Source organism: Sphaeramia orbicularis, chromosome 17 (assembly GCF_902148855.1).
Source record: "Sphaeramia orbicularis chromosome 17, fSphaOr1.1, whole genome shotgun sequence".
Taxonomy (NCBI): domain Eukaryota; kingdom Metazoa; phylum Chordata; class Actinopteri; order Kurtiformes; family Apogonidae; genus Sphaeramia; species Sphaeramia orbicularis.
The window spans coordinates 38,321,806-38,337,918 of NC_043973.1; the positions used below are offsets into that span (position 1 = coordinate 38,321,806).

The window sequence follows — 16,113 nt, forward strand, 5'->3', positions numbered from 1 at the left end:
CAACAAAAAAATTCCACATGAAGTACAACATTAACAAGAGGACAAACTCGTATTGTCTTTAATAAACTGAAGAGCAACACTGACAAGAAAATTAACCAAATTATTTATTTTAGGACAACTAAAAGTGGGCGGCACGCAGTTATATACCTGGGGGTGTGGTCCATAACTAATGTAACTAACGCTGGCTTGAAATGAAAGAGAAACTTTTTATACTTTCAACGTCCAACTCCGGGTTCTATTCCTCTATTATACAGCGTGCGTGACAGACAGAGCAGGTGTAAGTGTTTTAGAACTACCGTAGTTCATGGGCGTTCGTCTTATCATCGTCTCTTTCCCCGTTGTTGTCTTTCATCTGAACCTGAACTGATCCAAACTGGACTGTAATGATGGTGGAGCGTCTTCAGTCTCTTCCTTCCAGGTTCACATCATATTTGTTGTGGGTTTTTTTAGCCTTATATCAGCTGCTATTTCATATTTCAGGTCAATGTGCGCTCCTTCAATATGTCCGTGTGGAACTTGCTCGGATTTAAAGTCCCACATCGAACAGCGTCTTTCGTTCCTTTTTCTTTTTCTCATCATACTGTGCTGTTTCGGTACAGCTGTGTACCGAACTGAACAGGTATGTACCGAAACAGTTCCGTTCTGTATGTGTACCGTTACAGGCCTAATGGTAGGGCTGCACGATTAATCAATTTTAAATTGAAATCAGATTTTTTAATTAGGATGATTTTTAAAAAAGGGAAATCGTAAAATTGATTTCATCTCTCTCGTGCCTCCGGGCCACGCACTTGCGGGTACCGTAGGCTCCTCCTCCTATCAGTGACAGCGGTCTGTCACAGAGGTCTGTGTAATGACCGGACTTTAAATGTGTTCATGAGCCCGCAGTACTTATAGCAATGTAAGCCGTGGCTTCACGCACGGATCCCACAACTGAAATATAACTGCATGTGGATCACTCATCTTGTGTTGTCCCGGATCCATACCGTACTGTCTTCTTCCGAACCGGGTCCGGGGTTGTGGGGTCATCAGCCTCAGCAGAGGAGCCCAGACAGCCCTGTGCCCACACACATCCACCAGCTCCACACATAGAATCCCTCCAGTGTGTCCTGGGTTGGTCTGTTCCACGCACAGATCCCCCAGTTTAAATAGAACCCATGGGGATCACTCATATTAACCTGGTCCACGCATGCACAACTGATGCCTGTCACTGACTTAGACTGGTATCACTTCTGTGGGCCCAGATACCCAGAAAAGAAAGAAAAAAAACAAACATTTTTTTTTTTTAAATAATTAATTTAGTCCTCTTACTTGCTAAATTTTTCATTCACAAATGTATGTAACACAAAACCAAATATTATTTATTTTTTGAAAGATGTTGAACTTTATTTAAAGCTGTTAGATAAATCTGGAAACAAAAAGGCTGTAAAAAAACATAAGTATTTGCTCTGATTTGGACATTGTATTGTAGTGTATTCCCCCGGGCAAACTTATGTTATTTTCTTGTTGTATACATTGTTTGTATACTCTACTTCATTCAATAAAGATTGAATTAAGAAAAAATAAACTTCTGTGGGTTCATCATGTGATACCATCACAGATTTGAGGTCAGAGCAGTGCCTTGCATTGTGGGCTGCTCACGAAAACGACATGCTGACTTCTGTTGTCTTTTGTAGTTTTACCCAAAAATCGAAATTGAAAATCAAGTTTTTAGAGGAAAAAATCGGGATTTTTTTTTTTTTTTTTGACAAAATTATGCAATGGATATTAAACCTTTTATATCAGTAGTTGGTTTTGGTCGCCAGTGGCTGTTTGGGTCTTTATGGGTTAAAAAGTAACAGTCATACTATAATTATGCTAGCTTGTATGAAGAAATTAGCAGGTTTTTAGACTTCCCATTGCTATTCGTCTTCCTTTTATCTTCTGTATATATCGCTGCTGTGTTACCGATAAAATACAAAACCTCTCCCTTCTGTCCTCCCACCGCACAGACCATCCTAGAGGACGAAGTGGACGATCCCGTTTACCAGGTAGGTCTGTGGGCGCACAGAGCACTGAATGAAGCACTGCTGACTCTGACGCCTCTGTAGCTTCACTGGCGCTGTTTTCACTCTTAAAGCCGGGAATCAGAAACAGTTAATCCTTAATTTAAGTACCTTTTTCACCTTGATCTGCTTGAATTAATGATTCATGATATTCCACCATTCCAGTAATACACAGTAGACCATCCTAGTGGACAGTTTTGTTCAACCATTCAACTCCCATTTGCCAGTGCAATGTTGTAAAACCATATTTTTAAGTTGATCTGTGTCAGTGTTCTGATTTCTTCCAAAGACATACCCTGGTTGACTGGTTGTTACCCCCCCAATCCCAACCCCAACCCCCCCTCCCTTTTTTTTTTTTTTGCCCTGTGCATTTATTCGGATAAACATGATTTTTTTTCCCTCTGTGTATGCTCACACTGAATACAGACAACACTAACTCTTACTCTGAATGCTATGTTCAGTGGTACGTCCAACCACCTCCCAAATCACCTCTGTTCTTTGCTCTTTTGAAGTGTGTTTGCATAAAGTCATTCCATTTACAGCTTTTTCGATTATGTTGATGTTGGTTGACAAAACTCCAGACCGCGGCCAGAATCTTCATTTGAGATCCATAGAGGCGAGGCTTTTATTTTTACGAGATCTGGATGAAATCTGGATCTCAAGTGAATATTCTGACTTCCGGGTCTATTTTCTCTCAAAGAGATGGAGCATCACGTTGCTGATGTTAAAGGTAGACCTCTAGCTTAAACCTCCTCATTGCCTTGAACTACTGCCTGACCTATTATACTTGTGCTCTTTCCTCTTCCCACCTCACTCTTTTTCTTTCTCTCTCCACCCCCCCCCCCCCTTTCCCCCCTCCCATTTCTCTTTCCCATGCCCCATCTCTTCTTCTTTTTTTTTTTTTTTTACACCATTTATATTCCCGATCTCATTTCACTCCTTGCTCCCCTGTGCTTTCATTTATTCCCGTCATGTACCACTCCCTCGTTGTATCTCTTTATTTTATATGCCAACCTCTCTTCGTCCTCCCTTCCCATTATTCTCTGCACCTCTACACCTCGCCTACAACTTCTGTTCTGTAGTACATAGTGTTTGAGGCTGGACACGAACCGCTCCGTGGCCCCCAGTCAGAGGAGAGCGTTTATCAGGTACAAAGACAAGCAATGTCGTCCCCCCCCCCTCCTCCTCCTCCTCCTCTCCCTTTTTTTTTTCCTTCACTCTTCATACCTTGTGACAAATGATAATAGTTACAATACTAACAACATGACTCTATAGAGCACTTTTATGAATGACACTACAAAAAATGAAAGATTTTGTTTGATTATGTGACTGTAGCTGAGCAGCCAGTTCAGGGGTAAAAGTAAAAAAAATATTCTGCTGGATCAACTTAAAATGATTCAGGTAAAAAAAAAAAGAAAAAAAAAAGCAGTTTCTTTTAAAGAGTCAAGGTCATTTGTTTAGTCTGAGTTGTATACCAGACTCCTCTTAGATATCCCACACTTTGACCTTTTGTTTTGAGACCATCTGAGTCGAGGGACCTGTCGTATGGTTTAATCCTCCCCTCCTCCCTCCTTCCCCCTCTTTCTCCCTCTCCCCTCCTTCTTCTCCTCCTCCTCTTCTTTTTTTTGCCTCTCTGTATCTTGCGTTCCTCTGAAGATGAAAGATGCAGAGAGAGAGATTAATCAGTTGCCATGCCATTTGATCTCAGAATGAAACAAGATCAATAGACTTGAGGAAAAAAAAAAAAAAAAAAAACCCTAACCCAACTTTAACCAATTGAGAGAGGGTGAGAGCAACAGATAGTTAGGATAAATGCAAGAGAGTAAATGTGCAAAAGAAGGCCTGAGCTGAGGTGTTTTCTTATTGTCAAATGAACCAGTTGAGACATACTGTTGCAGAATAACAATAGGCTTTTCTTAATACGCCAAGAACCAGCATGCAGAAGCATTGTTTGCAATCAATATTGATTTAAGTAGAATTGATTCAGCAGCACAACTGTAGAATTTGCATAATCCCGTGGCTCTAAAAGATAACATTACATCTTAAAAAAAAAAAAAAAACCAGACTAAATTGAAATTGATGCAGTACACTTTTTCAATCTCAGTAAAGACATTTCAGTTCTTGTACGCTTTGGTTTATAAATACCTAGCCTGTGTCAAAAAATAAACAGAAAGAGTTTTTCTCTGTTCAATAATCTTCATTTGATTCGACCTCCAATCCAATGCAGGTCCCAACCAGTCAGCAGAAGGAAGGGATCTATGATGTCCCAAAACGCCATTTCATGACTGTAGGTGTTTTATTTTTATTTTTATTATTTGTTTATTTTCTCTTATACTTGCAAACCTCTCTCCCTTCTCCTCTGGAAGGAAGTGCCTTAAGCCCCTTTTGACTCTGTCCATTTGAAATATTTTGGCGTTATCAGCAGTGACGTCAAAACAGCCTAAAGGCTCTAAAACATTTTTCCCAAACCAAGGACGAGTCAGACAGATGCCCGAGTCTGACTCCGCTTTTTTTTCTGACGATGATAAAACAAAACTTCATTGACCATGCTTAGCCTGCTTGAAGAGATAAGACTAAATGATTGGTCAACCAAACTCAGACATGTCAGCAATTTCACAGAACATTAGAGAGGCAGGCTTCGTATCCAAAAGCCAATCCTGTGCAGAATCCGATGCATGTCGTGACCAGATGGTAGAGACGAAATCAGTTTTGGAGCGTGTTTTTTTTCCTAGTCCCATTTGACTGGTTTGTATAAATTAAGGGGTGGCTGTTCATCTTCCTCAGAGGATGAGGAAGGAGAGGTTTGTAGGTGGGGTGGGTGTTGGGTTGAGCTGCATGCAGTGTAGTCACGGCTACATACAAGGCCACCGAACGCTCATAAAAGCTGTACCTTGATGAATAGTAATTTCTTTTCTACAGAGATTAATTTGATCAGAAAACATCACAGAGAGCATTTTTGACCCCCCCTCCCCCCCTTTTTAATAAAACTGTAAATGTCTTTCATTCCATCCTGGTGGGTTTTATGAGTTCTTCACCACCATCCAGTGACCATCTCCTGAATCCTTTATATAAAAACATTTATTCAAGCCTATTCGCAAAACATTCACCCAGAGAGAATTTCCACAAAACTTTCGAAAACAGCCCTAGCAAAGTGCCTCTCTCTTCACTGTTGTGTGCTTGTTGCTCAGCATATCAAACAGATAAACTGTCCTGGCCTCTCGCTATCTCACCCAAACAGCCCATGCCAGTATAAGTAGCAGCGCTTCCATATCTCTAAGTGTTACTGCTTGTCTGTTCATTCAGTTGGAGCTTTTTGAGAGCCTTGGAGCTCCCCTGATGTGTGTCCGTGCCTGCAGGGAGAGACCTCTGTGTACAATGTTTACCTTTTTCTAAATTTCGGACTCATTCTGTATCCCTCAATGGTTACAAAGTGCCGTGCAAACTGTGAGATCCGTTTTGTCCTGGCTTATCCAAGGAGGACAGAAACACCCTGTCAACAGCAACACTGATTGCTGTGATTTCTGCCTTTTTTCTTTTCTTTCTTTTCAATATGTCGTCTTTGTACGTACGTGTTTGTTTGTTTGTTTGTTTGTTTATTTACTGCATGCAAAACCCGTGTGTGTACTGTGTGTTATTCGTGCTTTACGGTGATTCATTGTCTGCTTGTGCATGGCCCCAGAGACATTTCATGCAATTTAGCCATTCCATAGTCTCTTCCATAGCCGCGTCCTCTCTCTCTTAAGTAGAGGACAGAGGGGACTAATACAGGGGTCACGTCTTTTCTATAGGGTGAGGTGGCCTCTTTGTCTTGGTTGGGTGGTTCAAGGAGCGTCTTCTTATAAGTATTCATTCATTTGATGAAATAAACACACTCCTCTGCATATAGATCTGCACAGACTAGAATCAGCATAATAAAGCGGCCCCAGCTCTCACGCCCCCCCCCCCCCCCCCTCTTGATTGGCAGAAATAAGAATATCTAATCAGAGCCTGTTTCGTAGGACTGAATAGCCTTTTACCCACTCAATTATAGAGAACCATGGAAGATTCATTTTAGATCCATTTTCTGATAATGAAATGAGGGGATAGTTGTTTCTCGCCATCTACAGCAACAACTGCCTTCGTGAATAGATTTCACTCCCACACCCACCCATGCAACCACCGCACCCTATTTTGGAGATGAATTCAGGGATTTCATGACTGTGCAAATCTCATGGTCATGATGTATCACTGGACTATGTCTCTGTCTCCTTCAATTCAATCCACAGAATATCAACCACTTTGATCTTTTTGGCGACATGTCCACTCCTCCCTCGGTGAGTACCACCACATTAAATCAAACCTTCTTTTAAGTTTTTGGCACTTGGTAGAAGTTTCTTTAACTGTATGGGAATGTTACAATCCCATTTGAGCTGTAATACAATTTTAGAACGTCGGGCTGAAATTCAGAATATCAAACGGAACAGCCTTGAAGATAAATGTGCAGTGCTTTTAGTTGACTTTTAGGCGACTTTGATGGGGGTGACATCTGGGCCTGTGTGTGTGCTTTCCCTCACAGATGCCCCCGTCACCTGCCAACACACTGGACCCTAGCAGGAGCAGCCGCCAGCAGCAACACACTCCTGCTGAGATGTATGCCCCCTTCAGCCCCACCTCTGTGCCATCAGGTAGATCATATGCTGCAAATTTTAACATGTTGAGCTCCTCTAAATGTGGATTTACATAGATTAGACCCAAAGGATGACGAACTTTTTCTGAAATATGCATTTTTTTCTGCATTGTTTTTGTTTTCATGTCACCTGCCAATGCTGCAACATATCTGTGATAAATATTACTTTTTACCTTTGAAGTCCATTAAATTTCCAAAAATGTCTAATATGCAATGACTAACCTTAGAAACAACATTTTGTCGACAGAAATAGGCACGAACCTGTCTGGAACACTGAAAAACCTTTCAATATGGTTTCATAACAGCAACCCAGAGAAGGCTGACCTTATTATGCGATACAGAGGAATTTTCAATATATTTTAGAAAATGTGTCCTTCCGAGGTAACAAAGCTGTGCTTTTTGGCAGCTGATTTCATCAAGGAGCTTTTATAACAGTAAACACAAAATTGGCCAACAACACAGTTGAAAAAGAAAAACCTACAGTGAATGTGTTAATCTGACTACAGAACCTCAAAGGTATAATGTGTAATGTGGTTCCAACAATATTTGATTTCAGGGAAATCTGTCATTTTATTCAATGTAATAACCCATTTAATTTGGTAGCTTGTCTGTGGTTTCATATCCCCTTTATTACCATTAATGTATACCGTTACTTGCAGCTATTTCATTAGAATGAAATGACATAATGTGAATATACTGTGTATCACTAAATATATGTATAAAACTCCCATGATCCCGTGTAATATATGGCTTTGTAATTTGTAATTGTTCTCATTGAGATACCTCCACTGACAGAAAATACCTATTGCAATTTCAAGAATAACAAATTCTACCTTGTGCTGCCAAATTCAACAATGACAGTTCTCACACAAAACCATATTAACATCACAGCCAACTAATTATAGCAGCTTTCAAAATCAATTAAATGGACTCATCAAGTGCATGCTTCTCTCATAATTATAGTCATTTCCATTTCCTTCTACATTACCTTTAACACTTTCCTTCTGTTTTCCCTGTGCTCTTGTTTGTACGTCAGGTTATATGACCATGGGTCCGGTGCAGGCGGCCCAGTGGGCGCAGCAGCCGTATCCTGCCCAGGCTCAGACTTTGGCCTTTCCTGTGCAGGGGCCCCTCCAGGTGGCTCAGGTCCTCCCTGGTGGTCAACCGGTCATTTGGAGCCAGGCCAACATTTTCCCAGCCACTCAGCAGCAGTGGGCGGCCATGGCAGCCTACATGCCGGCGCAGACCGTAGGCGTGGGGGGCCATGCCATCCCAGCTGCCATGCTCCAAGGCCTGGTACCCATCACCACCATGTGCCCTCAAGCCTGTGACTTATCAGCCCCCTCCTCTGCCATCACCAGCCCTCAGCACACGGTCGATCCGACCCTGCTTCAGAGGCAGCTGAGCCTCGGTAAAGACGGCCTGGGCTTGGACTCAGATGCGGGCGAAGGCCCCTCCTCATTAGGGGCCGGAGCCGTGGGCGTGGGCCCCGGTGTTGGATCAGCAGCGGTGAGCAGATGTGGGACCCCAGGTCCCATGAGTGCTCCAGACACTCTGACCTGTAGTCAGCTGCTGACACCTTCAGGTGCTGTTACCCAAGAAGAGGAGGGGAGCTGTAGTGACCTTGACCTATCGAGGATGACCCTGAGCCCGGGTACATCCACTTCGCCGTCTACTGAATCCCGTAAGTATTCTAACTTATTGGACTTAATTATCAGGGTTTTAGTTAGGGATCAGCTGATACTGTTGTTCAGCACTGACTCCATTACTGTTTACCTGTAACCAAGAACTGATATCTGTAAAAATGGAAATCACATTTTAATGGAACTCCAACACAACTTTTTTATAATAATGGAAGACCAGCTCATTGAGGTTTTAAGAATATTTTTTGGCAGTTTTTGCAGTGAATTAGGGGGATTATAATGATTTTTCATTTCACCGTTGGCTAGTTGAAACTATTATGTAACCAATCTCATATGAGTGGGACTTAGCTCAAGACCACAGAGTGGCAACTAAAGTGACTGCTTTAGACCGAAGGCAGTGCATTACTGACAAGTACCACTACAACATTAATAAACAATGGTTTTATAAATCATGTTTGATGTCATGTATTTGTCCATCCTACCTTTTTCAGCATCTACTGTATAATTCAAAGCCTCCATCACAATACTATAAAATGTAAAACACTAAAATGAAATAAAAGCTAAAGTAAATCTTGCAATTTAAAAAAAAAAACATTTCTACACACATAAAGCTAAGAACTGAAACTAAACACACACTTCAGAGGTATAATTAGTCTGTGCTTTAGCAGATTTGTGAAAAGATGAACCGGTTTTTCAATTGCGTCAGACAAAACAAAAGTACTACAGTCTACTCTCGTTAAACCGCCCGCCGTTATACCGCCATTTTCGCTCACCGCCGACCAAAACCATTGCACAAAAATCCCCAATCCATTATTCCATTAGCTACCGCCATTTCCGCCTATCGCCATCCGCCAGCCCAGTTCCATGCACAAACAACACTTATACCATTGATTTCCCGACCGTTATACCGCCAGCGTGATTGCCATCGAGTACACATAAATTTTAACAATGCACTGAAACAAACGCGCCAGACGCTGATCGCGACAAGCTACGAGTAGGTCTACGGAACGGCCACCGTTCATTTATCGCAGAACACTCAGTAGGTCAGGATGTCGGGAAGAGGACGTGGGATTAAGCCAAAGCCTCAAGATGATGGGGTGTCATTTCCCGACACGGTATAATAATGCTTAAAATGTTTCCCCACTTTAAATGATCCCTTACAACATAACAGAATCAAGATTTATTTAGAAACGCAATTAGAACGGGTTAACGGAGGCAGCATAGACATCATATAGTAAAGACATGCACATTATGGACGCAACCCGTTGTAACGCCATTTTCGCTATACCGCCAATTTGGCCGTGAACGGAAGTTGGCGGTATAATGAGAGTAGACTGTATGTGTAAAAGCAAAATACTCTAAAATACCCTTGAAAAACTAAAGAGCTTTATTTAACAGTATACAAAATGAATAGTATTTATGATGGACCAGTGCACATGCATAATCACACAGAAGCTGTAGTTAATGAGTAAGTTTGTATGATATAGATGATATTTTCACAATTAATAGCCAATATGCGAATTATGAATATTCAAGTCAAATCACATTACTTTTGTTTATATAATCAAACATCATAAATCACAAATTTACCTCATTGGGCTTCACAGTTTGTACAATATAGTCAACATTTTGGAGACTGGTACAGTGGCTCATTGTCTGTTTATAATAATAATATTAATACATCACATTGATATAGTACTTTTTGGACACTCAAAGACACTTCATAAACAATGACTTGTGACTATAGAACAGTGTTTTTCAAGCTTGGGGTCGGGACCCCAGGTCAGGTCACCTGGAATTCAAATGGGGTTGCCTGAAATTTCTAATAATTGATTAAAAAAAAAATCACTAATAAAAAATATACGTTGAGTTGAGAGAGACAATCCCATACATAAAAGACATGACAAACTGTGAAGCTGAAACTGAAGCACTGGTTCTGTTATCTGTCAAATGTTCATTGTGGTCAGTTTCAGATGCTGCAGCTCTTTCATAATTCATAGTTTGAGTTCTTGTTTGTTCAGTATTAATTGTCAGCCTTGTAAATCCAGCTGGACTGACTGTACATATCCTGACCAAGGAAAATCAAATTCTCACTTTGTGCAGTAATCTACACCTGGATTTACTGCCTCCATCCATAATAATATACATTATGTAGACTAAATGTCATTTAAAATTAACATTTATTTGCAACATAGCATAGCAAACTATTATATGATCAAAAACAAATTAATTTTAGCAAAAAAAAAACGGTCTCCGTTTTGAATGTCTGGAGTCGCCAGAAATTTGTAATGTTAAAATGGGGTCACGAGCCAAAAAAGGTTGGGAACTACTGCTATAGAAAAACAATAATACTTTTCTGTCTTTATAGGTGTCAAAAGCAAATATAATGTTCCTTATTTCCTCCCTTCGCAGCCTCCACCCCAGCCCCTCAGCAGAGCTCTTCTTCAGACTGCCCTCCCTCTCACACCAGTGACCCCCCCACAGATCACTCCCCTGTGGAACCTGAGGGCAATCCCACCAACGCCAAGGAGGAGCAATCGGTGAGCGTTGTCCGCACCCCCCTGGGGTTACATCCCAGTCAATAAGATTCATGGATTTGATTCCACAATTGACTGGCGTGATGCTCTAATCTATTAGTGTCAAAAGGGTGATCTGTTTTCAGCTGGGATTTACATCACATGTGAACACATGGAGTGGAATGTCATGTGGTGAAATTGATTTTAACCCATTTCCAGAAAAAATGTCAAGTCAATTAAGAGTTAAAGGTCAATGATTTAAGGGCCTTGATTAGAGCATATATAATTATAGCTGTTGTCATTTTCCCACATGGTTTGCTGCAGAAAGTGGGAGTAAGAGGTTGTGATTTTGCATCAAGCTGGAGGAAAATTCCGCTGAGAAAAAATACATGTCACCTTCAAGATGGAAATTTTACAGCTTTCTCCACCCCTGTCTCCTAGGGCTCAGCTGCTGCAAGATCGATGTCTCCTGTAGTCGGTGGAGACCCTGATCCTCCACCGGATCAGACCTGTCCACAAGAAGACAGCTAGAGAACAACGGACACAGAGCGGGTATCTCCTCTCCTCTCCTTTCTGGTTTGCCGACAGTCCTTTTCATCAGTTTCAACATAGACTTACTTGTTTATTCATCTCACAATTACTCACCATGTCTTCTGTCAACCGCTCTGTTTCTTTATTAGCTTTACGTTTCCATTTGTCTTCTTTTTCTCCTGCCAACTGGAAAAGAGCATTAGATGGGTTCAGAATTTCTGTCATTATGCCTTTCTGCATCACCCAAAGGACATTGCAATGTTTTCTGAATTATCTAAGCACAATGTTGCCACCTGGTGGTACGATATGTAACTGCAGCAGTACAACAAAGTGACTTGGAAATGTTGCTGCTTGTCTTTCAGATGGTGGAAGCTCTAAGGGCCAAGATTGAAGTGTATGAGACAGAAAAGAAGAGATAGATGAGTGACTGTGAACAGCAGCATCTCTGACAGCTGGATTACACAGACTTGTTCTGTTTTTTCAACCTTTAAAGGATATTTTGGCAGTTCTCTAATAAGCTGGCTTTCCTTGGATCTGCTTTCCTCCAGAGGCCACATACTGTACTCCTCAGCATGACAACCAGACTTTGGCTTTAGCGTCCAATCACATAACATTTCAACCAGGAAGTGACCTTTGATCTTCGACCCACGCAAAGGACATGAGGCTCCTGTCGTCCTGTTGACGGATGAGCAGGTCTGCGTCTGTGAGGATAACAAGTTAAAACAGCCTTGGTGACACTGATGATGCAAATTATTTTTACAAAACTGTAAAGAGGAGCAGCGTCCTTTGCGGTTGACCTTCACTCTGTCAGCTGCCACCAGCAAAGACTGTGCACAGCAGATGGATTTGCCAAATGTTCTCATAGTGTTGCTCAACCGATTCGTCCATTTGCATGAACAGACTAATGTGGATTCAGCGGACTCAGCTGTGAGCAAAACTGTTCTCTGCAGCTTCCTTCATGGTCTGAAACAAATCAAAACTATGATTTTTCTCTTTCTTATTTTATAAGCTGTGAATTCTTAGTTGATGACATCGAGTCATTAGAGATATCGAGATGACTCTGAGGCATCAATGCTGAAATCAAATTTGCCAAACATTTATTTTGTAAATAAGAATCTTCCCAGTCCCCCTACCTGAGCCTCTGTGCCATAAGATAGCTCTCTGCCTCTTGGATGCCAACTACCTGTGTTTCTCTCAAGCAATGCCCTACCAGCACCTCCATTTGACGTCTGGATGTTTGTTTCGCTTTTGCTGCCATTTTTTTTTTTTTTTTTTCTGTTTGGTTGGTGAGAAATGAACTGTGAATCTGTGTTACATGGTTATGCAGAATAAAGCCTGCTGTACTGTCACCTGTTGTGAACTTGAGAGATGTAAGGACCATTAGACTTTCTAAAAGGCTACAGAATTTTTTAGCTTAAATAGGAGGCAGATTTTCCTGCATATATTTGTTTGTTTGTTTGTTTGTTTTTTTTTAATTCCAATGATGATCACATTGTTTACATTTCGCTTCTAAATTCTACCGGTCTCATCTCTGTTTTTTCACATCAGCTCTGATGCGACATGGCGTAATAAACACAAGCTAAGAGACAGTAGAGTGCATTTCGATGCCTTATCAGGTTTATTTTTTTGTTGTCCAGTCACTGTTCTTCTTGTCAGGTCATTGTATCCAGTTAACAGGTCATCGTTGTAACAAAGCACTTGGGCATATTGTCGGTCTGCTCCACTCAGTCGAAATGGTCAAAAGAAAAGTGGCTTTATATAACATGAAGAATAGAGATATCACTATTAACTGCAAGACTTACAATAACAAAAGGTAACTGTACCCCTGCTCGTGTAAGAAAAATGAGAAATAGTCCAAAATATTTTGTAAATTTTATTTATGGAATTAAGAATTGTCATGAAAAAGAGAAAAAAAGGACTTTTTGTACGTCTATGACTTTCCCCATACACTGTACCCATGCCACTGTTCAGTCACAAATAAAATATCATGTGATTCCCATGTGTGTTCTTGCATTTGTTTTTTATTTGAATGCATTAAACCAACCTCTAATGACCTACTGTGAAGCAGCCAACAGAGGTTGCTCTCCTAAAACAAATAGTTGGAAAATCCCCTGCACAGTCAGTTACTGTCAAGAGACTATTGAAACAGCATGTTGGTTATCATTAAGCTTGTTGTTTGTTGTGCATTTTAGATTAGTGAACAGCTTTTATAACAAAATAGTAATATCTTTTTTTGTTTTTAGGACTAGTACAGTGTTTCCTTCAAGATTCTTCTACCAATTAATGTTCTGAAAAAAGAAAAACTCAATATCTATAGTATGCTGTGACACAATTGCAGTTTTGTGATTGCTAAAATGCAACAGTAAAAGGATTCATTGTGATATTTAACCCCTAAAGACCCAGTGCTACTTTTGTGTGAATTCCCAAGTGAAATTTTCTCTGTATTTAACCTTTCTTAAGTGACTTATAACCATTTATTATAATATTATCCTCCATATTTTGCATTTTACACTTTAAATCATGTATTTTCCTATATTTAATTTCCTATATTCAATGTAGATGTAAGATAAGATAAGATATTCCTTTATTGATCCCACAATGGGGAAATTCACAGTGTTGTCAGCAGCAAACATACACATAAACATACACGTAAAACAAACAGTCATATGAATTTGAATAAAAAAGTGTTTCAAAGGAGAGTGCAAATACGGTTTGATATGAAAGTAGTGCAAATGGTTATAAATATAAAAAAATATATATAAATACGGATTTGAATATATACAGATTTGGACAGGTGCGGTTTTAGATATATAAATATGGTGCCTATAGACAGGAATGCATATAGACAGTGATGTTCATGAAAACTTAGAGTTAATCAAAGGTTATTACATCAAAACAGAGTAAAGTGAAGAAAAGGTGATTTTTTTTTTTCAGTCAAATACATCATTAACTGAGCGTAAACCCAGTGTGTCCATTCACTGTCATTGATCCAACTCTATAGGTTTGACTGGAGAATCGATGTTGTAGAATATGATGGTGTTTCCACGGTAACCTCCAAATTGATGACCATGAAAAGATGACAAACCGCATTTTCCACCAATTATTTGCATGTATTGATAGGATCAGTGGATCAACAGGTATTTAACAGTTTAAATCAGTAGATGGTTTGTGTCGCTGGTGCAGGTTTGGGTCTTTATGAGTTAATTTACTGAGTTTGTTTTTTCCATTGATTTTTAGCCGAGTCATATGATTGCACTGTTCTGTAAATTCCAGATTGGCGAAAGAAAAAGTTTAAAGGTCACAAGTAGAAAAACATTACTCATGTGGATTTAGCACACACATTTAACTGGAGTTTACGTTATTACAAAGCTTTGGTTTGGTTTGTTGTGAGCATGTCAAGAGAGGTAAAGGCTACTATATCTGACAGTTTACTAATTAGCCTGTTAGAAATCTTTAACTGCTTTATCAACATATGGTTTTACTATTTAAATTGGAGTTCTTCGACTATTTTGGCTAATAAAATTGGGTAGTGACACTGAAAAAGATACATAGAATAATATTTATACCCTTTTCATATGGAAAATAATGTTGAATTTCCATTAGTGGTAGGTATTCAGGTCTGATTATGTGGCCTTGGATATATAAGATTTTTACGGAAAGGAATATTTCTATAGATATAACCCTTTACTACAATAACAAACTATATTTTAATGATTTTTTTTTCTGTTTAAGTGGCTTCAATTTAAAACATATTATCATGACTGTTGCTACACTGGTCCAACATAACATACTGATGTCTTTTCAACATTTATTACTCTCTCATGAAAACTATGAAGAAATACAGAATACAAAATAAGTCTCAAACCTAAGTCTCGGACCTTGGGGGACTGAGCCTTCGCTGCAGCCACCCCCAGCCTATGGAACTCACCCCCACTAAACATCAGGAACTCAGAATAAATACAAAACTTCAAATCACTACTCAAAACTCACCTGTTCAAACTTGCATTTTCTTGAGCCTCTTTCTTTTCTCTCTGTTCTTTTTGTTTGTTTGTGAAGCGTCTTTGAGTGTTCAAAAAAGTGCTATATAAGTGTGATGTATTATTATTATTATTATTATTATTATTATTATTATTATTATTATTATTATTATTATTATTATTATTATTATTATTATTCAATGCCAGGCAATAGACAGGTCCCAACATCTTAGCATAGTAGCAATGAATTCAATAAAAAGCATATAAATGCATCACAATACCTATACTGTATCTGTGCAAATACACAGTATTCTGTTCTATTCTATTCTATTCTATTCTATTCTATTCTAATATCCAAGTAACCATATCAAAAAACATTAAATACAGTACAATTGATAAACATAATTGACTGTTTTGCAGCTCTTCAATCACATTCAGAATTAACATCATCTTGGAGCTGTTGTATGTCTGATTGCATCCATTTTTGCTTCAACCCATGATGCTTTAGAGGCGCTGGTCATGTGATTCACACATAAAATGAATGAATGAATGAATGAAATCTTTATTTTGAACATGTAGACAGTGAAATCAAAACAAAAATCAACCAACAAAATATAAGTACTGGTACATAAATGATTGATAAGCAAACAAACAACAAAATAAATAAATAAATAAATAAATAAATAAATAATAATAATAATAATAATAATAATAATAATAATAATAATAATAATAATA

General features: G+C 39.3%; 1 protein-coding gene across 2 annotated transcripts in view; it reads left to right on the plus strand.

Moving 5' to 3' along the window:
* The window catches only part of LOC115437330 (disabled homolog 1-like), a 61,665-nt gene extending 48,264 nt beyond the window's left edge, over nt 1–13,401 (plus strand). The window contains exons 7-15 of one of the 2 annotated variants that reach the window (XM_030160551.1): nt 1,989–2,027; nt 3,125–3,190; nt 4,270–4,329; nt 6,308–6,355; nt 6,598–6,706; nt 7,745–8,392; nt 10,764–10,891; nt 11,309–11,419; nt 11,761–13,401. In XM_030160551.1, the coding sequence (XP_030016411.1) occupies nt 1,989–2,027; nt 3,125–3,190; nt 4,270–4,329; nt 6,308–6,355; nt 6,598–6,706; nt 7,745–8,392; nt 10,764–10,891; nt 11,309–11,398 (1,188 nt within the window). In that variant the 3' untranslated portion in view covers nt 11,399–11,419; nt 11,761–13,401. The remainder of the gene's footprint in view (nt 1–1,988; nt 2,028–3,124; nt 3,191–4,269; nt 4,330–6,307; nt 6,356–6,597; nt 6,707–7,744; nt 8,393–10,763; nt 10,892–11,308; nt 11,420–11,760) is intronic. The other variant, XM_030160552.1, reaches the window with a different exon arrangement.
* The last annotated feature ends 2,712 nt before the right edge of the window (nt 13,402–16,113 follow it).